Raw genomic sequence first — 24676 nt, 5'->3', positions numbered from 1 at the left:
TTATTTTAATTTTAGAATAGCCTATGTTTTAGTAATTTTGTTATGTGCTTTTGTAATTTTTATATATTTTTTGTTTTTATTTCACATTTAGTTTTAGTAGCCTAATTTTAAAACTTCAAAATAGTTTATTTCACTTAGTTATCAAAAAAAAAAAAAAAAATTCTAATTTCAGCAATATTTTAGAATTTTATGTTTAAATATTTGATCTAATATTTCAATTTTATTTTTATTATTGGTTAATTTTAATTACCAAAAACGATTTTTAATATTCAAGTTGATATCATTGTCGCAATACCATTCCACGCCTCGCGGTGGCAGATTCATTTACTTTTTATTTCCACGAAAATCTGTTTGGGCACCAAGAAGAAAACCTGACTTCCGGATAAACAAACGATTCAATGACAAGTGAATCTTCGATATCCAAGCCTACTGACAACTTTTTCTAAGAATTTGGATCACAGTTCTCAATAACTTGTTTATAAGTCGAAATGAATTCGCTTGTGGGATACGGGGTTTCATCTGAGTCAGAGGATGAAGAGAAAGGAGAAGAAAATACGAAGGAGTAAGTAACGTTAATTCATAATTAAATAAACAAATACATTAGTTATAATATCCGTTTTCAATCAGTATAGGAGTTTTTAAATTGAGAAAGCCAAGTGTGAAGAGAAGCTTCCACGGTCGTAATCTTAAATCTTAAAAGGATAGCTCGTCCAAAAATAAAATTTTTGTCATCATTTACTTACTATCGTGTCAAACCAACATGAAATCTTCAGTGGAACAAAATTATATAAAATTATCATCATAATTTGAACTGAATAAGAGTGAATGGGGACTGGGGCTGTTCAGCTCCACAAAGGACATAACAGTAGTCCATACGATTTGTGGACTGTGTACCAAGTCTTCTGAAGCCAAATGATAGCTTTCTGTGAGGAAATATAAGTCCTGTAATTTAATACTGTGAATTCAAATCTTGTTTGAGAGCGATGGTCACCATTCACTTTCATTATGTGGTAAAGAACTAATTGTACTACAATAACTCATTTTGTGGTTTAAAAGTATATTGTTTAACTTTCAGATAAAGTAAAAATAAAATTAAAAAACCACTTGGAGTACGCTTTTATGACTGCTTCTTAAAAGTGCACTTTGTAATGTCAAATTGAAAGTTTTACTTTGACTTACATTTTAAATTGTTTTGTTTAATTTGTTGTTGTACTTTACAGATTATTTTGATGTGTTCACGTACTAAAGCACATGCAAATGCTTGATTCTAATTTCAACCATAGTGTGTTATTTGGTATTACATTTAAAGTTAACACATTTGAAGTAATTACAAATGTGTAAATACAAATATTTAAATACCTGACATAAAAATTGAACATGAAAACATGGGGTAGCACATGGCACTGAGGAAGGAAGGGGTAATACTTGAAAACGTTTTGCACTGTTGCACCTTTGCACTTTGTTGCACTGTTTATGACCTCTGAGTAATACATGTTAAGCCTTTTTGGGCTGTTTGGATGAGTGCAGATCTTTTTGGTCTATTTATCTCTATTTTTTGGATCTACGCACCTGTATATTGTTGATCTACTGGACTTTCGGACTAGTATTTGGCGCTACGGTCTTCTCTATTTTTGATACAAATTTCAATAGAAATAATTAAAGCATATTTTAGTTTAGAATATATGCTTGTAAGTACAGTATCTCACAGAAATGAGTACACCCCCTCACATTTTTGTAAATATTTTATTATATCTTTTCATGTGACAACACTGAAGAAATGACACTTTGCTACAATGTGAAGTAGTGAGTGTACAGCTTGTATAACAGTGTAAATTTGCTGTCCCCTCAAAATAACTCAACACACAGCCATTAATGTCTAAACCGCTGGCCACAAAAGTGAGTACACCCTTAAGTGAAAATGTCCAAATTGGGCCCAATTAGCCATTTTCTCTCCCCGGTGTCATGTGACTCGTTAGTGTTACAAGGTCTCAGGTGTGAATGGGGAGCAGGTGTGTTAAATTTTGTGTTATCGCTCTCACTCTCTCATACTGGTCACTGGAAGTTCAACATGGCACCTCATGGCAAAGAACTCTCTGAGGATGTGAAAAAAATTATTGTTGCTCTACATAAAGATGGCGTAGGCTATAAGAAGATTGCCAAGACCCTGAAACTGAGCGGCAGCACGATGGCCAAGACCATACAGCGGTTTAACAGGACAGGTTCCACTCAGAACAGGCCTCGCCGTGGTCGACCAAAGAAGTTGAGAGCACTTGCGCAGCGTCATATCCAGAGGTTGTGTTTGGGAAATAGACGTATGAGTGCTGCCAGCATTGCTGCAGAGGTTGAAGGGTTGGGGGGTCAGCCTGTCAGTGCTCAGACCATACGCCGCACACTGCATCAAATTTTTCTGCATGGCTGTCGTCCCAGAAGGAAGCCTCTTCTAAAGATGATGCACAAGAAAGCCCGCAAACAGTTTGCTGAAGACAAGCAGACTAAGGACATGGATTACTGGAACCATGTCCTGTGGTCTAATGAGACCAAGATAAACTTATTTGGTTCAGATGGTGTCATGGTATGGGGCTGCATGAGTGCTGCCGGCACTGGGGAGCTACAGTTCATTGAGGGAATGCCAACATGTACTGTGACATACTGAAGCAGAGCATGATCCCCTCCCTTCGGAGACTGGGCCGCAGGGCAGCATTCCAACATGATAACGACCCCAAACACACCTCCAAGATGACCACTGCCTTGCTAAAGAAGCTGAGGGTAAAGGTGATGGATTGGCCAAGCATGTCTCCAGACCTAAACCCTATTGAGCATCTGTGGGGCATCCTCAAACAGAAGGTGGAGGAGCGCAAGGTCTCTAACATCCACCAGCTCCGTGATGTCATCATGGAGGAGTGGAGGAGGACTCCAGTGGCAACCTGTGAAGCTCTGGTGAACTCCATGCCCAAGAGGGTTAAGGCAGTGCTGGAAAATAATGGTGGTCACACAAAATATTGACACTTTGGGCCCAATTTGGATATTTTCACTTAGGGGTGTACTCACTTTTGTGGCCAGCGGTTTAGACATTAATGGCTGTGTGTTGAGTTATTTTGAGGGGACAGCAAATTTACACTGTTATACAAGCTGTACACTAGCTACTTTACATTGTAGCAAAGTGTCATTTCTTCAGTGTTGTCACATGAAAAGATATAATAAAACATTTACAAAAATGTGAGGGGTGTACTCACTTCTGTGAGATACTTTATATTAGGTAGTACACTTTAACCATATTTCAAAGAAGAATAGAAGTAATTATGAAATTACATGTAAAGATGTTCTTAAGTTGTACTTTAGTGGATCAAAAAAGCACTCTTAAGTTCAACTAATTGCATTTAATATAGATTTAAACTATAATATAATTTTATTTAATTGCAATTAAGTGCTCAAAACATTACATTCAGTTCACACTTAAGTACATTCTTTTAAAGTGTATTATTTCACTTTAAAAAAAGTAAGGTATGAGAAACAGTGCTTCTTTTTCACAAGGACGATAAGGGTGTTTGTGTGTGTGTTTATATGAACTAAGAAAGAATGTACTAAAAGCTAGAAAAATTTTGACAGCAGTGGCCACCATCCTCTTTCATGAATAAATGATTACATGATGAAAAAAAGGTCAGTTATTCCTTTAATGAGCTGAGAATGATCAAGTATCACTTTTTAGATAAACATCTTTAATTATTTCTGCTTAGGTCCTTCAAAAAGACAGAATGCACTGTAGAGAAGACAAAAAGCCATAATTTCCTGTTGGAGTCAGAATCGCTTTCCAGTGAGTCTGAATCTGGTCCAGAGAATGAGGATCAAGAGGAGCCGCCCACTGCTGATCGCTCCTTTTCCAAACCCGTGCCACTCCTCTCCATCCGTCCTCACACTCACAAGCTCCCTCCTCCACCTTTGGGAGGATCCAGCTCGGGTGGAGCACTTCCAGGCAGCAGTGTGTTTACTAATCCATTCAAAGAGCTGGCTGAGGAAAGACTGAATGTCCTACAGAAACATGTACCTCTTACTTTACAAGCTCGCCCCACCCAGATTGACGGTAAGCGGATTTGTGTGGCCTACAGGAAGGATGGCCGCTGCCGCTTTGGAAGCAGTTGCAAGTTCGCACATGACAGCGATCTGCAGAGTAACCGTGCGGTCATCTCTGACAGTGGACCAAAAGACAATGTTACAGTTTCACACAACGATGGTCCGCTGGCTTCTTGTGAGGAAGACGCAGAGACAGATGGAGAGAAAGACAATGAACAGCGAAAGAAGAGAAGAGTGGGGATGAATGATTCTCTCATTCCACCAAAACGTGCACTCAAGCAGTATGCCAGACTCTCACAACCCTAAAAATTCAAAACTTTCTGTTTGTATGACATAATTTGGGTAACAACTTAAATTTATGTGAAAAACACCCACAATGCTGCGTTATATTTATTGAATTAATATGCTACTGATGAGATTGTGATAATTAGCCTGTAAAATGTGTTACAGATTTTCTCCAGAGGTTTTTGTTTTGTAGTCAATACTAGCAGAGAGAGACTTGTGAAAATTCTTCTAACAAATGTAAGGAATAGATCTCATTATTAAAATGGCATTTATCTGGGTCTTATTTGGCTTCCAAAAGCCCCCCTTTTTTATCCTACATTAGTCTAATTCTAAGGTTTTGAAACCATAACTGTAAGTATGTATACATATTGTGTATTTGATGACTTTGAATATATATATATATATGGTCAATGTATTTTCAAATTGAAGTGTCCCTTTTTTGCTATTATGGTTCATTTCACCTAGCGTTGCACTATATATTGGTGTTGTATCTGTTACTGGTGATATTAGAGATTTCCTTTCCTAAAATTGGTAGATATACGTTTAAATTTGATATACACTAACGTTCAGAAGTTTGGAGGCAGTCAGATTTGTTTGAAAGAAATTAGCACATTTATTCAGCAAGGATGCATTAAATTAATATTTATAAATGATTTAACAAAAAAGTATATTTCAAGTGCTGTTATTTTAAACTGTATATTCATCAAATAATCATGAAAAAAAGTATCCCAGTTTACACAGCACAAGTGTTTTCAACATTTATGATAAATGTTTCTTGAGCACCAAATCACCATATTATAATTATTTCTAAATGTTAATAATGTTACACTGAAGAGTAATGGCCGCTGAAAATTCAGCTTTGCCATCTCAGGAATTAATTAAAAAATTTATTCAAATAGAAAATAGTTTTAATTGTATCACTATTTAACAATATTAGTGTTAACTGCAATAAAAACAAAAAAAACTTTAAAAATACTACACCAAACTTTTGAACAGTAGTGTATATCAGCCATTATTATATTTTCTGGCTTTTTTGCATTTATATTACTTTTGCCATCATCAAATGCTCAGTTAAAAAGTTTAAAAACACTAATTTAATAATTGTTATTGTAGGCAAATTACAAAATGAATATATTTTGTAGTGATGCATAAAGTCACTTGTAACATTTAAAACAGCTGATTTGTTTTTAGTGTTTTATTTTAAGTTTATTTAGTCAAAATAGAATGGAATTTTAATATTGACCATAACATGAAAATGATCAGCTTATCTGTAATATGGGTGCATCTCTGATTTCTACAGTACCTATTCAAGCCACATGATGGCACAAGTTTACTTACACATGGCTTTATTCACACAGATTAAGGTCTGTGGAAGCCTCTACAGCCACAGAACAACACTCTCACACACACACACACACACACACACACACAAAACAGATGTGGTTGTTGGAGGGGACTATAACTGTTTATATACAAAATGAACAATGATAACTCAAAACACAGTCTCCCTGGTACAGACATTTCTACAAAGCTACCAAAAGTTAATGCGATTACATACAATATATTTATGACTCTATATATTTAACTTCAGGGCGTGTAGGAGCGCAACAAATAACAGTCATCTCACTATCTTCCATGTTACACCTTCAACATCCTTCCTTCACTACAGCAGAACACGCTGTATTTGGCCGTCTGAACTGTCCGTCATGTTTGGATCCTCCCCTTCTCCGCCCGCCTCCCAAACCCCACCCCCACTTCCATTCTCATTAGTCCCATCTCCCTCCCAGACCACTTGTCTCGTCTCTGAAGGAGTAGTGGAAGACTGGGGAGATGTAGATGATGAGGAGGCAGGATTGCTCCCGAATCCCAAAACGCTCCGGGAGTCGGCGGACACCTCGGGCAGGGTTTGGGAGAGAAGGGGAGTATTGGGAGCTGGGTTGTGGCTTGGGGGCCTAGAGAAGGTCTGGTTTTGATGTGGCTGGGTGGTGTGTAGAGGCAGCTGCTGTGCAACAGAAACCAGTGGGAGCTGCTGCTGAGGAAGAGCTCTGAAGGCCATGTGGACAATCTGGGATTGAGGGCTGTAGGACTGAACGGGCAGCTGCTGGACCAAAGCGGGCTGCTGAGTGACGCTGGTCGTGGAGGGCTGAATGGGCAGCTGCTGGATTTGGTGTTGCTGCGGCGAGACGAACTGTAGTGGCATCTGCAGAGAGTGAGCGGAGGTCTGCTGTGAAGGAGCGCTGTTTTCCTCTTCTGTCGAGGACAAGGCCAGGGTCACCGGTACCTGCATGGTGTGTAGCGGGTGATCCTGATCCACAACCATCACTGGACCCACCTGACCCGCTGGTATGGCAGAGCTCCCCTGGGCCTCTGGGACCACCTGCTCTGTCTGCATGGAGCCCGTGGAGGTCTCCAGAAGCGAGGTGACTCCGGTAGGAGTGGTGATTAGGGTTCCGGCATTGGCGGCCAGGGCCTCGGCAATGAGCACCTCGGGGTGGCTCTTGGCTTTGTGAGCCACCACACTGTCCTTCTTTTCGAACTTCTTGCCGCAGATGCTGCAGGAGAACTGGTACGTGGCATCTGCATCGTGCTTCTTCATGTGCCAGTTAAGGGAGGCCTTCTGACGGCAAGTGAAACCACAGATTTCACACCTAGAAAGGAAATGAGATGCTTGAAATTTACTGCAATTTTTAAAAAACTTTTCAATAGATCCGGGAAATTACTGCAGTGGAGAACTTACATGTTATTTGACTATTATATAATGTAAAATGGGAAGTGTGTCATGTTTTGTGTGTTAAAAATAGTGCTGTCAAATGATTAATTGCATCCAAAATGAAAGTTTTTGTTTACATAATATATGTATGTGTGCTGTGTATATTTATGTATATATAAATACACACACATGCATGTATATATTTCAGAAAAATGTTATGTTTATATATTAAATATTTATAAAAAATTATGTGAATATAAATATAGACATGTAAATATTTTAAATATATACTGTGTGTGTATTTATATATACATAATAAATATACACAGAACACACACATATTATGTGAACAAAAACTTTTATTTTGGATGCAATTAATCGTTTGACAGCACCAGTTAAAAGTATTGAAAATGTAACAACTAAAACAGTCTCCCTGATACTGACATTTCCACAAAGCAACCAAAAGTTACAATTACATACAATATTTATATATTTCACTTCAGGGCTTGTAGGAGCGTGACAAATAACAGTCATTTCATTGTCTTCCATGTTTCACCTTCAACATCCTTCCTTCTCTACAACAGTACACACTGGATTTGGTTCCTGAACTGTCCGTTATGTTTTGCTCCTCCATGTTTGCACCACATTTGACCAATTTCAAATAATCATATCAATCTTAATAATGACTTAATTTTGTATGTAATAATTTATAAATGACACATATTGTTAATGAGGGCTGGAAGTGAAAAACACCTATAATCAGTTGTGCATAAAACGTAAAAAAAAAGAAAATCAGCTTTCATGTATTTCAAGAGACTTCAACTTATTCATAATAAGTGGCACTGGGGTTCCTGGAGGTTTAATAGTTGGTTTAACAGCTAATTTAGAAATTATTTTATACAAAATCAATAGCAGTTATTAAGACTGATATAGTTTGGAATTTATAAAATGTGCTTGCGGAAAGAAATATGATCCAAATTTTAACTATACTAATAATTATGCATGCATTCTAGGGCTGCATGATTTGGGGATAAAAGCTAATTTTGATTTTATGATAAAAATTGTAATTGGGTTTAAATTCAATTTTTTAAAAGAGCTTCAGGATTACTTTGCTTTTTTGTAGGACTGGACAATTTGACCCGAAACACTGTGATTATCTATCAATATAATTATAAAATAATATTATTATTAAATAAAAAAGTACCATAGTAATACTGTTTATATTATTTAATACTATTTCATTGCTAAAAAAACAAAAAAGTACTTAAGAAAAATAATAATTTTATATATTCAAATGACAGTACTACTATTCATGCCATGAATGTGTCCTTTTTAAAAGTTAAACCATCAAGCTTTTATTTTGCCAAATACTGTGAATATGGGAAAATTGTGGCTTTTAACCCAAATCAACATTTAATATCATTTTTTATTTGTTAAGCAGCCATGTAATAAGCAGGATAATTAACAGTCAGCTGGTTATTATCACAAAATTAAACCCTTGCGTCTGTACTATAAGTAAATGTATGTGTAAGCAGCAGAGATTGGACTTACTGCAGTGGTTTCTCTCCGGTGTGTATCATTCGATGCACAGCCAGGTTATGAGAGCTCTTGAAGGCGCGAGCACAGAACTCACAGATATAGTCTCTCTGATCTGAAACAGACTGTACTTTAAAAAAGCCACTACACGATAACTATTTCAAGCTTTGCACTGGATGTGTTTATCTTACCGGTGTGGTGCTTGGCATGCCGCAGCAGTTGTTTCTGCAGCCGGAAGAGTCGTCCGCATGAGGGATGAGGGCAGACGTACTTCTTCTTCATCAGGTGTTGGTATTTAATGTGATGCTGCAGGAGAGAAAGACAACAGAAAGGCTTCAGGTCTAAACTGTGTGTCAGGTGTCAGTCAGTGAGGGAAACCATTTTAGGTTTGTACCTGTAAGTAACGTGGATGGGCCAGCACTGTACCACATCCTTCCATTTCACAACGCACATACTGCACCGGCGGTTTTTTCCTGAGTACAAGAACAAATGATCACCAGTTAAAATAGGAATATATATATACACTGCTGCTCAAAAGTTTGGGATCAGTTAGATTTTTAATGTTTTTTAAAGAAGTTTCTTCTGCTCATCAAGGCTGTATCTGGTTGATCAAAAATACAGAAAAAAAAAACTTATTTTGTGAAATATTATTGCAATTTAAACAAACAGTTTTCTATTTTAATATACTTTAAAGTATAATTTATATCTGTGATCAAAGCTGAATTTTCAGCATCATTCCTCCAGTCTTCAGTGTCACATGATCCTTCAGAAATTATTCTAATATGCATATTTATAATCAATGTTGGAAACCGTTGTGCTGCTTCATATAAAAAGAACAGCATTTATTTAAAAAATAAATTTTGTGTTACAATATACAATGCTATTCAAAAGTTTGGGGTCATTTCATCAGTACATTTTTAAAGAAATTAATACTTTTATTCAGTAAAGACTTTATTGTTAGAAAAGATTTCTGTTTTGAACAAATGCTGCTCTTTTTAACTTTGTATTCAAAGAAAAAAAAAGCATCACGTTCCAAAAAACAATATGAAGCAGCACAACAGTTTCAACACTCATAATAAATCAGCATATTAGAATGATTTCTGAAGGATCATGTGACACTGAAGACTGGAGTAACGATGCTGAAAATTCAGCACTGCGTTACAGAAATAAATTCTATTTTAGAGTATATTAAAATAGTAAACCAATATTAGAAATTGCAATAAGATTTAACAATATTAGTTTTTTTCTGTATTTTTGATCGCATAAATACAGCTTTGATGAGCAGAAGAGACTCCCGTAAAAAAAAACATTACAAATCTTACTGAGAGCCATAGTTCACTGACAAGCCACGCTAAACCGCGTTCTTAATCGAAGGCGATTCGTCTTCGATTACGGATGCGATATTGCCTAGCTTGTCAGTGAACTACGTCTCTGTGTATTAACTGCCGCTCCATCTGTAAGCAGGTGATGGCGATTTACTGCTAATCACGAAACCGGCTTTACTGACGAGATGCGCATGATAATTGAATACGATTAATTGCACAGCCCTAATTTTAAATAAAAAGGGAGATGGATACAGCTCTACTCATGTTTTAGGACTGTGAGATGCTTTGTTACCTTCTCTTAGGAAGACGAGGACTTTTATCATCTTTCCTTCTTCGCCCTCTTCTAAGACAAAAAACAAGAAAGTCTGATGGTTAATATTTGTTTATCATTCACTAAGTGAGTGTTTAAGTGAGAACGTGTGAGTAAGACTGTAAACCTAATGAGTAAACATTTTGTTGCAGGGGTGTCAAGTTGTGATTCCAACACAAACATACAAAACAACATCACTGACTCACTTCCTGGGTGGCTCGCCACCTTCCTCAACTTCAGCAGCAGTCTGCACATCCGTGCTCTCCCCTCCCTCAGTTTTTATCTCCGTCTCTTGTTCTGTTAAAGTCTCTTGCATTGCAGCCTTGTCTTTCTTCTCTGTCAGTCTAGTAGGGGGTCTGCGCCTCAACTTAGGAATTTCCCTGCACAGAAATACAACAGAAATGTAGAGGGCGTAGGAAACGAGTCACCCAGAAGACACACAGAAAAACACACTTCTCATACTTAGGATCATAGCTCTGGTCATTCTCGTCATCTCTAAAAGGGACATCTTCATCACTGCTGGCGTTTTCCTCTTCCTCACTGTTGAACAAAAGAAACATTGGCAACAAGCCATAATCAGCATATATAATCTAATACATGACTGAAATAAAGCAGTGTTTCCATATTTTTAAGCACTATATTTTAATTTTCTTAAAGAAAACATACATGTATGCAATGCACCAATACAATAACTGTACATGGTTAGATTATTCATCAAGACACTCGTCAAAAAATCATCAAAAAAATCATTGTACATGCTACATTAAGCATGACACTTACAGCATGTATGTTTAGAACACCACCCAACACCCTCAGTATTTCCATACAATAATTACGGAAGACTTCTTCAAAGCTTAACAAAAGGCATACATAATCAACAAAGAACCGGCTATTTTTTCACAGATAGAAATGTGTTTTCGATGACCATGACTAGAGAGCCTGATGTTTTATATAGAAATTGTCTTTATTGTGACCTTTTTTAATATTTCAATTACTTTTCTTTATTCAATTTTATAATTCCCTGATATTTACAGGTTTTCTGTGATATTGGAAATTCTGACAAGTCCAAATAATTCATAACTTTCATTTTATCATTGACGGATTACTGTAATCATCCTATAACACAACACCAGATGTCTGTCACGTATGAAATGAAACAATAACCATTTCCGAGAGGTTTTAACAATGTTCAAGGCTCTAAAACCATATTAGTGTCAATTTCAAATGACATCAATCCGTATATACACACAAGGTACAACATTACCTATGTGAATAGGGTAGGAAGCTTTCATCTTTTGGATCATCCACAAATGGACACTCTTCCTCTTCTACAACATCATCATCCATGCTCTCCTCTTCCTTTTTCTCCACACTAAAATATGGCAGTAACAAACATAGGGCTTGTTAGAGCAACTCCAAAACACTAGCAGCCATCAGTGTCTTTAAAGACCCCACGAAATGGCTTGACGAGCACGGTTTTCTTTCCGCCATTGAAACTGGTCTTATGTCTTTTTTTTAACAAACAGCCAATAGCCTTAACTGATGCATTACCGGCTTTTGCTAAATGGAGGACAGAAATTTTAATACATTTGGTAATGCAACATAGTTTTGGTCCATTTTTTCATGGAATAGAAACGATATGCATATTAAATGCATATACAACCACAAAACTCCAACTTTGATTTCATGGGGTCTTTCCAGAGAAAGTGTCCATATGTTCCATGATAAATGTGCAATCACCTTGTTCCTGTCTTTTCGACCGCTTTATTGGCCTCCACTGCAAGCAAAATGTGCAACCATTATAGTTATTTATATATAGGTTTTGTGGTGTGTATTTGATCAAGCATGTGTAGTGGACCTGTTCAGTCTACTACATTAAAAGCTCAGCAGCGTACCATAGTCAATGTCCATTTCTGGCTCAATTTTAAACACAGTCCTAGGCGAGCCCCGGCAGGTGCGGGCCCCTGAGCGCACCTGCACCCGTCTGCCGCGGGCCGCTGGAAGAGAACACAGTCACAAGAAGCAGAATCAGATCACATCCTAACGCAAACTGCTTTAGCATTTATTCCTTAAAACTAGTATCTCTTTATAGGTTTTTGTACTCTTTATTACTAGTCTGTTAGATCCTAGTACTTATTCCAAAAGTGAGTACATCTATTCAATTTGTCACTAGTACATATTCATTACATGCTAGTATGTATTTCTTTGCTATTAGTCAATATCCCAATAATAACTAGCTCTTACTGGTTACATATTGCGATTTTTGCCAAAGAATTCTATGTCAATATGTGACTTAAATATTCAGTAGTACTTTACAATAAGGTTCCTTTACACATTTACTACTTTGTTAACATTACTTAACAAAAGTACAACTGTTCATTATTCATTCATATTAGCTCAGGTCCATTAAATAATATTAACAGATAAAACCTTTGATTTTAATAATGTACAGCATTAGTAAATATTTAAATTTATATTAACTGAGATTGATGAATGTTAACAAAGTGACCCGTATTGTAGTTACCAGATATTCAGATAACTATTCACTACCTACTAGTTTGTATTCCAATGGTTGCTGGTATCGATTCCAGTTTTACAAAGTACTAATTAAATACACACTAGTACCTACTTACTATTACTACTAGTAGTGTGTGTCCCAATTAATACTAGCAGTAACATGTTTAATTTTAACTATACAGCAGTTATTCTGACTAGTCATTGTTTATGATAATGCAAGTACTAGTACATCAAATAGATAACTACCTGCAAAGCTAACATAGATGGTTACTATTGGAGGAAAGTCACTAGTTACAAAGAAATAAAGTACTAGAACCTAATAGTTACCTGCCAAACTGTAACACAAACTAGTCGAAAGTGAATACTTGATATCTATACTATACTTGGTATACTTGAGTCACAAAGCTTCACAGAAATTAATGGCAAAAAACGTTCTGTGTTAACAATAATTCAAATGTAACCATCAGAATAGGTACTAGACTAGAATACAGTCACTTTTGGAATACTCAGTTTTTTTAAAAGAAATTACATAAAACTAATAAAACGGCCGGCCATATACAGCCTCCTTTAGATGCTCATTAACAAAATGAATGTCATTTAAAGTACCTCGATTAACCAGCGCATCCTTGTTTTCTTCAAACCTGTCATAAGACGGAGAAACAGGCTGATTTATTTATCATGTCTCATCTTTCAGATCATCCTTCCAATGTCAAAGAGTGCGTGATTTATTCTGCCCAACTACTCGCTTAGAAACACATCTGCTTTGACTAGTGCAAATACAAACACTGCAGTCTGTCAGCATCAAGTCTAAATGTGTAGCACAGAAATGCCATGCCTTATCATTAGGACCTGCACAAGCGAGGCCTTGTTATTGTGCTCTAAAACATGCCATGTATATTAGCGGCTCAGCAGGCGCACGTACTCATCCGGCAGGACGCAGTCGACGCTGAACTGTCTGGCCGCATCCGATGAACCCTGAGCGGCTGCTGCGCTCTTCCTGCGCCGCGGGCATTTCGCTTTCCTCCGGCGATTCGCCGCAGCGTCGCGTGTCACTTCACCGCGGTCCTCCCCGATATCGCTCTGCCTCCACACGGGTATCGCTCGCGTTGACCTGTCCCGTAAAACCCGCCCGGATCCCGCCACGCTCGGCGCAGCTCCGTTTGTCTCGGGTGGGCAAGTCCCTTCGGTCTTCAGACACCCGTCGCCCCGTCCTCTGGATGCCCTGCACGGGGTGGATGCGGTACTCTGCCCCGCGGATTTCTCCAGGGCCGCCTCATTCTCCACCTCCTCTTTGTTGTTCGAGAGCTGCGGCTCCATCTCCGCTAAAGTTGTTTTCTCGTACTTCAGGACGCCTCAAAAATGCTCAACAAAATGAAACATAGCTTGAAATAAACAAGAGGCATAGAATATGAAAAATGTTGGGTTGCTAAAGGCCCTCATCCGATTGTCAAACATATTTCAATGGACGCTCTTACTTCTCTTTGCAAATCTAGTGCAAAAATGTAAGTCGTATAAATAGAAAACTTAGTCTATCATCTCTTATAATAACTCTATCAAAATTCATTTTAAAGACCCAGACCCTATTTTAAGTTCTTAAAGCTATAGTAAGCCACGCTGTTAGCAGGGCCCACTGCTGTCGCTCTTTGTTGCGTCTCCTTTAAGTCGAGATAAAGCCGCAGACGAGCTCAGCAGCGACACACAGCGCTGCGGCTGTATATGTGGCTGTTTCCACTGACCTACAAAAGCTGTTTCGCGAAACACAAATAACCAGCGTCGTTCCAGATGTACTTTGAATTGAAGGACATGGCGTAGTAGGAGACTCTCACAGCACATTTGCAAAGATAATCGCAGTATTTTACTTTCCTTTTTTAAAAATGATAATGATAATAATAGGCTACCAGAATGCTCAGAAAAAGTGTCTGTCAACGTCAATTCTGTTTATTAATTCTAACAGTAACTTTTTTTTTTTTTTACTTTTTATTACAGGAAAATCAATAAAACTCGAAAACTCTTACCATGCCTTTATTATTTATTTTTGACCATCATTTATTTTAGACTTATCATTTATTTTTTTCCTGCTTTTTCAAATTTATAGATTTTTATGGTCTCAGACGCATATTAAAATCTTATAATATGGAAATCCAATATCAAGCTTTGAACTGTTAAATGTTTACAAAGTTGATGATCTACAGTGGTGGCCAAAATTATTAGAACACTAGTATTTTCACCAGCTAAAATGGTTTTAAGTCAGTTATCTTTTGCTTTAGCGTCAGTAGGAAATATCAGTTTACATTTCCAAACATTCATTTTTCCATTAATTGTAATAATCCAGTGAGATTTTTGTTTGCACAAGAGATCTGGGGGCGTATGTAAAGCCGCTCAGAGTAAAATTGTAGTCCTACACTGTAAAAAGTGATAAGTTGACTTAACTTAAAAATTGAGGAAACCCGTTGCCTTAAAATTTTTAAGTAAATGATAATTTAAAAAAAATAAGTTAATTGAATTGTCAAGTTCACTTAACTTTTTTTTTTTATTATTATGTACTTAATAATTTTAAGGCAACGGGTTTCCTCAATTTTTTAAAGTTGTCAACTTAACACTTTTTACAGTGTAAATGTGTGTCAAAATTCTAAGAATGACGTAATTTTATTCTTATTCCTAGACTTAAGAATAAGAGTGATTCATAAAGGTTCCTAAGTGTCAAGACTAGCTCTCAGCTCCTAAATTATTTAAGAGAGCTGAAGAGGTCTCCTAACCTAGTTAGGAGTAACAAGATGGCAGCGAAGAGGAGACAAACACTTTCCAGTGAAAATATGACATATTGGACTTATATGATAATATGGAGTTGATAAAATGATACACTCTTGATAGTCAAGATCAAAAAGTTTTTTTTTTTTTGTAACTGACAAAGTAAGAAATGTAATAACCTCTTCCACTCAACAAGTCAATGCTCTAACTGCAGAAATGAAAGTAGTAATTAATTATTTTTTTTGGCTGGAAAATTGGAAAAATGCAGCAATGCACCGGTGATGACACTGTAAGCTGGGTCTTACATATTGTGGCACTAACCCCACCAAACACAACAGTGGCCAAAAGTGATGTGTGGATTTTTAAAAAATGTTTTATGACTCCACATTTCACTTAAACCATTAAAATACAAAGGACAAAAAAACACTGACCAGTGTTGCCAACTGCTTTCAATTGAAATTAGGTCACTTAATATTGCTAGATGACCTCATAAAGGTGAGTTCACTGATCTATATTTATATTTATATTTATTTATTTATATCAGTGAACTTGCCTTCATGACGTCATGGGAGAGTCTCAGAATGTAGATAAGGTTTGTCCAAGAAACTGATCTTAGGCTTTTGAAAAAAGTCTCTAAAGGGATGAGGAAGTCACTAAATCTAGTGACAAAATCACTAAATTGACAACACTGGCACACTGACTACAACATAAGTTATTAACATTTCATTGGTCCTCTTGTTTTTGCATGTGTTCATAATTTCTTTGTATGACAGCATGGCCAAAATTATGACCGCACAATTTGGCATGTTTCATTGCATTATTATCACAAATAAAACAACGGACTCAAAGCAACTATACAATATGCTTACAAAATCTTGCACATTTTATTATTTTTTTTAATTAAGGGCGAAGATGTCAAATTTCCTAGGCCGGACATCACCTTGGCCACTACTTTGTCCGCTTTGTGATGTCACAAATACCGGAAATCAGCTTTGTAGTCCAAACGAGCCGTTCGTTGTAGTTCTTGAAAAGGGATTTAAAAAAAATGAAATATCTCCCTTTGGAGTGGACTTTGAGATTTGTAACTTTGTAGATCTTTTTTATGCCCAAACATACACACTACACACTGACTAAAATTCAAAAAGTGAAAAAGCATAGTAGGAAGCTTTAACTAAACAGGCATCAACTGCTTGACTGATAAATCAACAGTCTTATTATCATGCAGTAGCGTCTTGTCTCCTGTAGATGGTAGTCTACACCAGAAACCCTTCCGGTAAAGCAGGACTAATTTGAGCAGGTTTCATGAGTAAACGAAACTTTTGATAGGAAACAAAAACGAAACCCAGTTTACATCTATGCATGCACGATGTGCTCTTCATTTAAAGGTGAGTTATAACTTTAAAATGGTTTATCAACTGTTTGCATTGAAAAGAAGAAATCTGCTGATAGTAGCTATTTCATAAAAAACAATTTACAGCCTTTTGAGTGATTTTAATGAGACCGCAATCGTTTATAGAAAACACAGTTGAAGCTCGATTTAAAGCAGCAGCAGTACCTTAACAGAGTTGGTGTGATATAAGATAAATTAGAAAAAATAAAAACTGTAAGGTGTACCTAAAACTATGACATGAAATGGCATTGTTCAGGGGCTCCAATGCTGTATAGAATATTTATTAAATAGAAAACCTGAAATATTCCAGTAATGACTGCTAGGGAAATGGACATTTGTAAGTGTTGTTTTTGTTTGCTAAAACTTTGCTTGATAAAATTTTGCCTCATAAAAGGATATTTCACACCAGTATGTCTCCACAATAATTTCCTGTATCCCCTTCACTGCATCCATCAAAAGATTAAATAAATAAATTAATAAACATAAATAAATCAATAAATGTCATATATATACAGTGCCCTCCAAAAGTATTGGAACAGTGAGGCCAATTCCTTTATTTTTGCTGTAGACTGAAAACATTTGGGTTTGATATCAAAAGATGAATATGAGATTAGAGATTAACATTTCAGCTTTTATTTACAGGTATTTTCATCTGGATCTGATACACAACGTACAAGTTATCACCTTTTGTTTGAACCCACCCATTTTTCATGTTACCAAAAGTATTGGAACATGTGACTGACAGGTGTGTTTTGTTGCCCTGGTGTGTCCTATTAATTGATTATTCAAACAATAAATAGCACTGAATGTCTGCGCTCAGTTTCAGATCCATGCAGACTGCATTTATAGTTAGTTAGACGTGTAACCAACATGAAAACCAGAGAGGTGTCTATGGGTGAAAAACGAGGAATTGTGAAGCTGAGAGAAGAAGAAAAATCAATCAAAACAATTCCATAAACACTGGCAATAGCAAGTACAACCATTTGGAATCTCCTGAGGTAGAAAGAAACCACTGGTGTACTAAGTAACCCACCTCGAATGGGTAGATCAAGGAAAACATCAGCAGTTGTGACAGCTGTAAAGAAAGACCCTAAAACAACTGTTAGTGACATCAGCAACAACCTCCAGTGGGCAGGAGTGAAGGTCTCACAATCTACTGTTCGCAGAAGACTTCATGAACAAAAGTACAGAGGCTACACCAGAAGATGCAAACCACTCATTAGCGAGAAGAATAGAAGACGAGCCTCAAAAATTCTGGGACAAGGTTTTATGGACTGATTTTATGGACCAAAGTGATGGAAAGGCTAATGTTTGGAGAAAGAAAGGAGCTCATCTGAAACACAGTGTAAACAGGTGTACATTATAGTACACATTACACAGGTAATGTAATGGCTTGGGCTTTCATCGCTTCTTCTGGGACAGGCTCAATACTCTTCATTAATGATGTAACACATGACGGCAGCAGCAAAATGATCTCAGAAGTCTTCAGAAATATTTTGTTTGAAAATTTACAGAAAGATGCAACCAAACTGATTGGGAGATCCTTCATCATGCAGCAAGATAATGACCCAAAATATAGCACCAAAACAACAAAGTTCATCAGGGCAAGAAGTGGAAGGTTTTAGACTGGCCAAGTCAAACTCCACACTTAAACCCTGTAGAGTATGCATTTTACCTGCTAAATAAGAGACTGAAGGGAGTAACCCCCCAAAACTGAAAGAGGCTGCGGTGAAAGCCTGGAAAAGCATCACAAAAGAAGAATGCAAAAGTTTGGTGATGTCAATGGGTCACAGACTTGATGCAGTTATTGAAAGCAAAGGATTTGCAACTAAATATTAAGTCTTATTCACTTTAATCTAGTTTAAGTCAGTCTGTTCCGATACTTTTGCTCACATGAAAAATGTGTGGGTTCAAACAAAAGGTGATATCTTCTAAGTTGTGTGTCAGATCCAGATATGAATACCTGTAAATAAAAGCTGAAATGCTGATCTCTTATCTCATATTCATCTTTTGATGTCAAACCCAAATGTTTTCAGTCTACAGCAAAAATAAAGGAATTGGCCTCACTGTTCCAATACTTTCGAAGGGCACTGTATATATATATGTGTGTGTGTATATATATATATCGAGCCTGTGTGCTCGAAACGTTACACCTTATGTGAATTTTTTTAATTAATAAATTTTTCTTTGATACTTTTGGAGCTTAGGTGTTGCCGACTTTGCATTTTCAATATGCTATATATATATATATACCATGACTTTCTTTATAGCTGTGAGGGCCACTTCTCCTGGACCATCAACAACGACCTCAAAGTCTTGGGATGCATTTTTCTCCCCAGAACTCCTGATACTTTGTATAATTGTCCCTGCTATTGCATTAAGGATTCAGGTATACTTAAGTGTGTATTTTGTCATTTTTCCACTCTAAGCTGATTAACATTTTAACAGTAAAAGCTGCCAAATGTGATAAAATTTGTAACAATATATAAATCATTTCTAGTTCCTCAAGCAACAAAAGCAAGATTTGGATGATGTAGGTAAGTTATTTATTTGTTATCTTTTTATTATACATTTTACAACACTTATATTACCAAGAGTTTGAAAAAACGATATGATTCTTGTTAATGTTCAGTGCATCTTCCAGGTGATCCACTCCGGATTCTTTTAGTTGGAAAAACAGGGGTGGGAAAAAGTGCAACAGGCAACACAATCCTGGGAAAAAAGGTTTTCAAATCAAAGATATCATCCTCTTCTGTGACCGGGGAGTGTGAAAAAAATCATGCAATAATAAATGGCAGAAAAGTATCCGTCATTGACTCTCCAGGTCTGTTTGACACCAGCCTAACTACAGAGGAAGTGGTCAACAGAATTAAACGCTGTATCCCTCTCTCTGCTCCTGGTCCACATGTCTTCTTAGTTGTGATTCAGCTGGGCAGATTCACTGATGAAGAGGCAGCAGCTGTTAGAATCATTCAAACAGTTTTTGGTGAGGAATCCTCCAATTACATCATGGCACTATTCACTCATGGAGATCGACTGGAGGACAAAAACATTCACACATTTGTGCGGGACAACCCAAAACTGCTCAATTTCATCAAAACATGCAGCGGACGATACCATGTGTTCAACAATCAAGAACAAAATCCTGAACAAGTCAATCAGTTGCTCGACCAGATTGATAAAATGGTCACTGGAAATGGAGGTCAATACTACACCAGTGAGATGCTTGAAAGGGTAGAAAGAGCAATTGAGAAAGAGAAACAACGTATCCTGAAGGAGACTGAGGAGCAGAGACAGAGGGAGATAGAAGCTCTTAGGGCTCAACTTCAGGATGAGGCCTATGAAAGAGCATTAGTAAAGTTAAACAATAAATATGAAGAGGATGCAAGAATCAAAGCAGAGATTGACCTTCCATATTTGATCCACTTGGTCAGTTATTTATTTAAAGTATTTAGTAAATTCTTATGGTGACCTTAGTGAAAATGGAGGGTATTGAAAAATCTCATGATTTATAGATTTTATATTTGAAAATTACTTTACAATGAGTTATTAATAAATAGAAACAAAGCATGTTTACACTATATTCTGGTGAATATGAAATCTGAAAGTTTAATAATTTGAAGGTGGGTATACGGTGTAAGTGAAATGTCTGAGAAATGTGTCTCTGTATTGCAAGCTCTATATAAATGAAGGACTTCTTTAATTTTTGTGTTCTATATAAATTGTACTTGAGATTTGTTTGTGTGTGAGATTAAAAAAACAGAAATCAAAATTATCAACACTTTTGAGATTTATACATCATCTGAAAGCTGAATAAATATTATGTCCATTGATGTATGGTTTGTTAGGATCAGACCATATTTGGCTGAGATACAACTATTTGAAAATCTGGAATCTGAGGGTGCAAAAAAATCTAAATATCGAGAAAATCACCTTTAAAGTTGTTCAAATTAAGTTCTTAGCAATGCATATTACTAATCAAAAAAAGTTTTGATACATTTATGGTAAGAAATTTACAAAATATCTTCATGGAACATACAATGTATGACCCATACAATGTATTTTTGGCTATTGCTACAAATATACCCCAGCGACTTAAGACCAGTCCAGTTTTGTGGACATTCACGCATAGACTAGTCATTAGTCAGGTGGCGACACAGCATTTGACCTCTGGATTAAGATACTATATACCTCCTGTAATTTCAAGTCAATCAGGGTTGCGTTTCCCAAAAGCATCGTAAACTTAAGTACATCGTACACCCACTGAAACCAATGGAGCTACGATCAACTTAGGCTTACGATGCTTTTGGGAAACGTAGCCCAGATCATTGCACTTTGAGATATGGCTCTCCATGTGTTCACACTGTCTGGCGGCCATTTTGAAAGCTGTCTAAAAACCAAAAGAGGAGCCCCTTTTTTTAGATGTTTAAGCCTTTATTTTGGGTAAGTTTCACTACTTATTGTAAAATTAAGATATTAATGTTCAGACTTTTGCATATTATAACCTGGAACTTGGATGTGGGAAATAATTAGATTCAAAAGATAGTTTTAGCAACATAACACGGATGCCTATGTAAATACTTCATAAACAGACTTTATTAACTGATGGTTGTCACTTTAAGTAAGGAATAATTGACGACGGTCCGTTGGATTATTAGAAAAATAATGCAGCGGAGTGGCCGCTACACCTCGGGTGTGCATTATTTTTCTAATAATGCAACGGACCGAAGTAAATTATTCTGCTTATACTACGGTTGCCACACCTCAAGACATCGATCAGATGATATATTTCAAGGCATTCGTCCGGTGTTTCTACTTAAATCGCTATTGTGAGTAGGATTATTTCTTCCGCATCTCATCCAGCGCCTCCGTTGCTAATTCCAAAACGCCATTTTAAACCTAGTAACGGAGGCTTGAGCCGTTGATAACAGATTAATGCAGTTAATACAGTTAATAACTAAGTTATGAGAGAGAGAGAGAGAGATTACCTCTGTGCGTCTCTCAATAGTGTTCGGCAGCAATGTCTCTAGTAAGTGAAACTTAGTTCCTTTTGTTCACGAACAGCGCCGTTGTTGTTACCTCGCTTGTGAGAAGTCATGTAGTTTTTAAGTTGTTTACTGATAAAATCGTCAGAGTAGCGCGATGTATGCTAGTGTTTGTGCAAACTGTTATGTATGTGCGGTCTGTGAGGGAGAGAGAGTGGGAGAGATAGAGTATGTGCTTTCCGTACATAATAAAGCGTAATTTTGTGGCAAAAACATGAACATGATCTGTCATTTTTATCCTTTTGATTACTATATTTATTTGTTTGGCCAGTGTTGTTGTGGGTTTTGGTTATTTTGCTGTTGTAAGACCTTTGAAATAACAAAAATCAGTGATATGGTCATGTAATGCGGTCAAGAGATGCCTGGAACTACGTTCGCTGTGCGTTTCCCTGAAAATAATTGCACACCTCAGAACGTTCGTCAGCCAATCAGATTCAAGCATTCAACGGCCCAGTAGTATAATTTAAGTTAATAGATTTTCAAGCTTCCTGCGTTTCTGCCGCTGCCTCACACGACAAAATAATAGGGACTTTAAGCAGCCTCCACTGCTGGAACAGCAACGGCATTCCAACATCATATTGTGCGTTCGCGACTTCAACTGCTACTTCGTGGCGTTATACTGTAATCTACAATGTAATGACTACGGCAAGGCAGCTGTTCTCCGCTAGTAGACTGTTACAGTAGAATGCCACGAAGTAGCAGCTGAAGTCGCGAACGCGCAATATGACGTTGGAATGATGTTGCCGTTCCAGCAGTGGAGGCTGCTTAAAGTCCCTATTATATTATTCAGACAACACCGGCAAGCTTTCAATTAAGATGTAACGTTATCTGCGTCTCCGCTGAGTATGCAATAGTCAGTAAAATATCTGTCATCGTATCAAACATGTATTTCAATCATGACAACTCTTGGAAGATTTTAGCATGGTGATAAATATAACAATGTTAATGTATTTGGTCTTGGCGGAATAGATCTGCTACACTGCTGCTGAATTACTGCTGCTGTTGGTTATTGCTGTAGTTGTAGATTATTCCTGCTACTGCAAGCAAGTACAGGAACTTGCTACTGCCAGTGCATATGGCGATATGGTGCAGTGAGTATTTAAGACATACTACTGCTGCACACATAGCATATAAAATAACCCGTAGCAGATCTATACAGGTGGAGCTGGGGAAGGTGGAGGGTTTCAGAGAAATCTCAAGTGAATGCTAGCCAGCCATATACAGTGAGGAAAATAAGTATTTGAACACCCTGCTATTTTGCAAGTTCTTCCACTTAGAAATCATGGAGGGGTCTGAAATTGTCATCGTAGCTGCATGTCCACTGTGAGAGACATAATCTAAAAAAAAAAATCCAGAAATCACAATGTATGATTTTTTAACTATTTATTTGTATGATACAGCTGCAAATAAGTATTTGAACACCTGTCTATCAGCTAGAATTCTGACCCTCAAAGACCTGTTAGTCTGCCTTTAAAATGTCCACCTCCACTCCATTTATTATCCTAAATTAGATGCACCTGTTTGAGGACATTAGCTGCATAAAGACACCTGTCCACCCCATACAATCAGTAAGAATCCAACTACTAACATGGCCAAGACCAAAGAGCTGTCCAAAGACACTAGAGACAAAATTGTACACCTCCACAAGGCTGGAAAGGGCTACGGGAAATTGCCAAGCAGCTTGGTGAAAAAGGTCCACTGTTGGAGCAATCATTAGAAAATGGAAGAAGCTAAACATGACTGTCAGTCTCCCTCGGACTGGGGCTCCATGCAAGATCTCACCTCGTGGGGTCTCAATGATCCTAAGAAAGGTGAGAAATCAGCCCAGAACTACACGGGAGGAGCTGGTCAATGACCTGAAAAGAGCTGGGACCACCGTTTCCAAGGTTACTGTTGGTAATACACTAAGACGTCATGGTTTGAAATCATGCATGGCACGGAAGGTTCCCCTGCTTAAACCAGCACATGTCCAGCCCGACTTAAGTTTGCCAATGACCATTTGGATGATCCAGAGGAGTCATGGGAGAAAGTCATGTGGTCAGATGAGACCAAAATAGAACTTTTGGTCATAATTCCACTAAACGTGTTTGGAGGAAGAAGAATGATGAGTACCATCCCAAGAACACCATCCCTACTGTGAAGCATGGGGTGGTAGCATCATGCTTTGGGGTGTTTTTCTGCACATGGGACAGGGCGACTGCACTGTATTAAGGAGAGGATGACCGGGGCCATGTATTGCAAGATTTTGGGGAACAACCTCCTTCCCTCAGTTAGAGCATTGAAGATGGGTCGAGGCTGGGTCTTCCAACATGACAATGACCAAGCACACAGCCAGGATAACCAAGGAGTGGCTCTGTAAGAAGCATATCAAGGTTCTGGCGTGGCCTAGCCAGTCTCCAGACCTAAACCCAATAGAGAATCTTTGAGGGAGCTCAAACTCCGTGTTTCTCAGCGACAGGCCAGAAACCTGACTGATCTAGAGAAGATCTGTGTGGAGGAGTGGGCCAAAATCCCTCCTGCAGTGTGTGCAAACCTGCTGAAAAACTACAGGAAAGGTTTGACCTCTGTAATTGCAAACAAAGGCTACTGTACCAAATATTAACATTGATTTTCTCAGGTGTTCAAATACTTATTTGCAGCTGTGTCATACAAATAAATAGTTAAAAAATCATACATTGTGATTTCTGGATTTTTTTTTTTAGATTATGTCTCTCACAGTGGACATGCACCTACGATGACAAT

General features: G+C 37.4%; 3 protein-coding genes across 7 annotated transcripts; 2 read left to right on the top strand and 1 right to left on the bottom strand.

Moving 5' to 3' along the window:
* The first annotated feature begins 353 nt into the window (after nucleotides 1–353).
* si:ch211-113e8.11 (uncharacterized) lies at nucleotides 354–4768 on the top strand. The gene is made up of 2 exons (XM_058785036.1): nucleotides 354–562; nucleotides 3735–4768. The coding sequence occupies exons 1-2, from the start codon at nucleotides 489–491 to the stop codon at nucleotides 4372–4374; spliced, it is 714 nt and encodes a 237-aa protein (XP_058641019.1). The 5' UTR covers nucleotides 354–488; the 3' UTR covers nucleotides 4375–4768.
* A 151-nt stretch (nucleotides 4769–4919) lies between these two features.
* zfp91 (ZFP91 zinc finger protein, atypical E3 ubiquitin ligase) lies at nucleotides 4920–14426 on the bottom strand. Of its 2 annotated transcripts, XM_058785013.1 has the most exons (12): nucleotides 13674–14426; nucleotides 13358–13392; nucleotides 12130–12231; nucleotides 11975–12011; nucleotides 11499–11606; nucleotides 10697–10774; nucleotides 10441–10614; nucleotides 10217–10267; nucleotides 8994–9072; nucleotides 8791–8905; nucleotides 8615–8714; nucleotides 4920–7001 (listed from the first exon to the last, which is right to left on the bottom strand). In XM_058785013.1, the coding sequence occupies exons 1-12, from the start codon at nucleotides 14066–14068 to the stop codon at nucleotides 6017–6019; spliced, it is 2259 nt and encodes a 752-aa protein (XP_058640996.1). In that variant the 5' UTR covers nucleotides 14069–14426; the 3' UTR covers nucleotides 4920–6016. The 2 variants fall into 2 exon arrangements, with proteins under 2 accessions (XP_058640996.1, XP_058641005.1); XM_058785022.1 differs by lacking the exons at nucleotides 11499–11606; nucleotides 11975–12011; nucleotides 12130–12231; nucleotides 13358–13392.
* A 2324-nt stretch (nucleotides 14427–16750) lies between these two features.
* Nucleotides 16751–20738, top strand: LOC131540860 (GTPase IMAP family member 9-like). 4 transcript variants are annotated; one of them, XM_058776187.1, is made up of 5 exons: nucleotides 16836–16884; nucleotides 17532–17634; nucleotides 17710–19278; nucleotides 19390–19426; nucleotides 19522–20738. In XM_058776187.1, the coding sequence occupies exons 3-5, from the start codon at nucleotides 19144–19146 to the stop codon at nucleotides 20358–20360; spliced, it is 1011 nt and encodes a 336-aa protein (XP_058632170.1). In that variant the 5' UTR covers nucleotides 16836–16884; nucleotides 17532–17634; nucleotides 17710–19143; the 3' UTR covers nucleotides 20361–20738. The 4 variants fall into 4 exon arrangements, with proteins under 4 accessions (XP_058632151.1, XP_058632179.1, XP_058632160.1 ...); XM_058776168.1 differs by lacking the exon at nucleotides 17532–17634 and having other exon boundaries at nucleotides 16751–16884; nucleotides 19160–19278; XM_058776196.1 differs by lacking the exon at nucleotides 17532–17634 and having other exon boundaries at nucleotides 16751–16884; nucleotides 19160–19278; nucleotides 19534–20736.
* Nucleotides 20739–24676: the final 3938 nt, after the last annotated feature.

Source organism: Onychostoma macrolepis, chromosome 01 (genome assembly GCF_012432095.1).
Source record: "Onychostoma macrolepis isolate SWU-2019 chromosome 01, ASM1243209v1, whole genome shotgun sequence".
Classification (NCBI taxonomy): domain Eukaryota; kingdom Metazoa; phylum Chordata; class Actinopteri; order Cypriniformes; family Cyprinidae; genus Onychostoma; species Onychostoma macrolepis.
This window is presented reverse-complemented; position numbering and strand designations above follow the sequence as displayed.

Coding starts and splice junctions, on each gene's coding strand:
- LOC131540860 (XM_058776168.1), top strand. Junction 19,279..19,389: donor CTATTGCATTAAGGATTCAG/GTATACTTAAGT, acceptor AATCATTTCTAG/TTCCTCAAGCAACAAAAGCA. Junction 19,427..19,521: donor GCAAGATTTGGATGATGTAG/GTAAGTTATTTA, acceptor GTTAATGTTCAG/TGCATCTTCCAGGTGATCCA.
- zfp91 (XM_058785013.1), bottom strand. CDS start 14,068: ATGGAGCCGCAGCTCTCGAACAACAAAGAGGAGGTGGAGAATGAGGCG. Junction 11,607..11,974: donor GTCGAAAAGACAGGAACAAG/GTGATTGCACAT, acceptor GCCATATTTTAG/TGTGGAGAAAAAGGAAGAGG. Junction 10,775..11,498: donor TTCCTACCCTATTCACATAG/GTAATGTTGTAC, acceptor TTTGTTCAACAG/TGAGGAAGAGGAAAACGCCA.
- si:ch211-113e8.11 (XM_058785036.1), top strand. CDS start 489: ATGAATTCGCTTGTGGGATACGGGGTTTCATCTGAGTCAGAGGATGAA. Junction 563..3,734: donor GGAGAAGAAAATACGAAGGA/GTAAGTAACGTT, acceptor ATTTCTGCTTAG/GTCCTTCAAAAAGACAGAAT.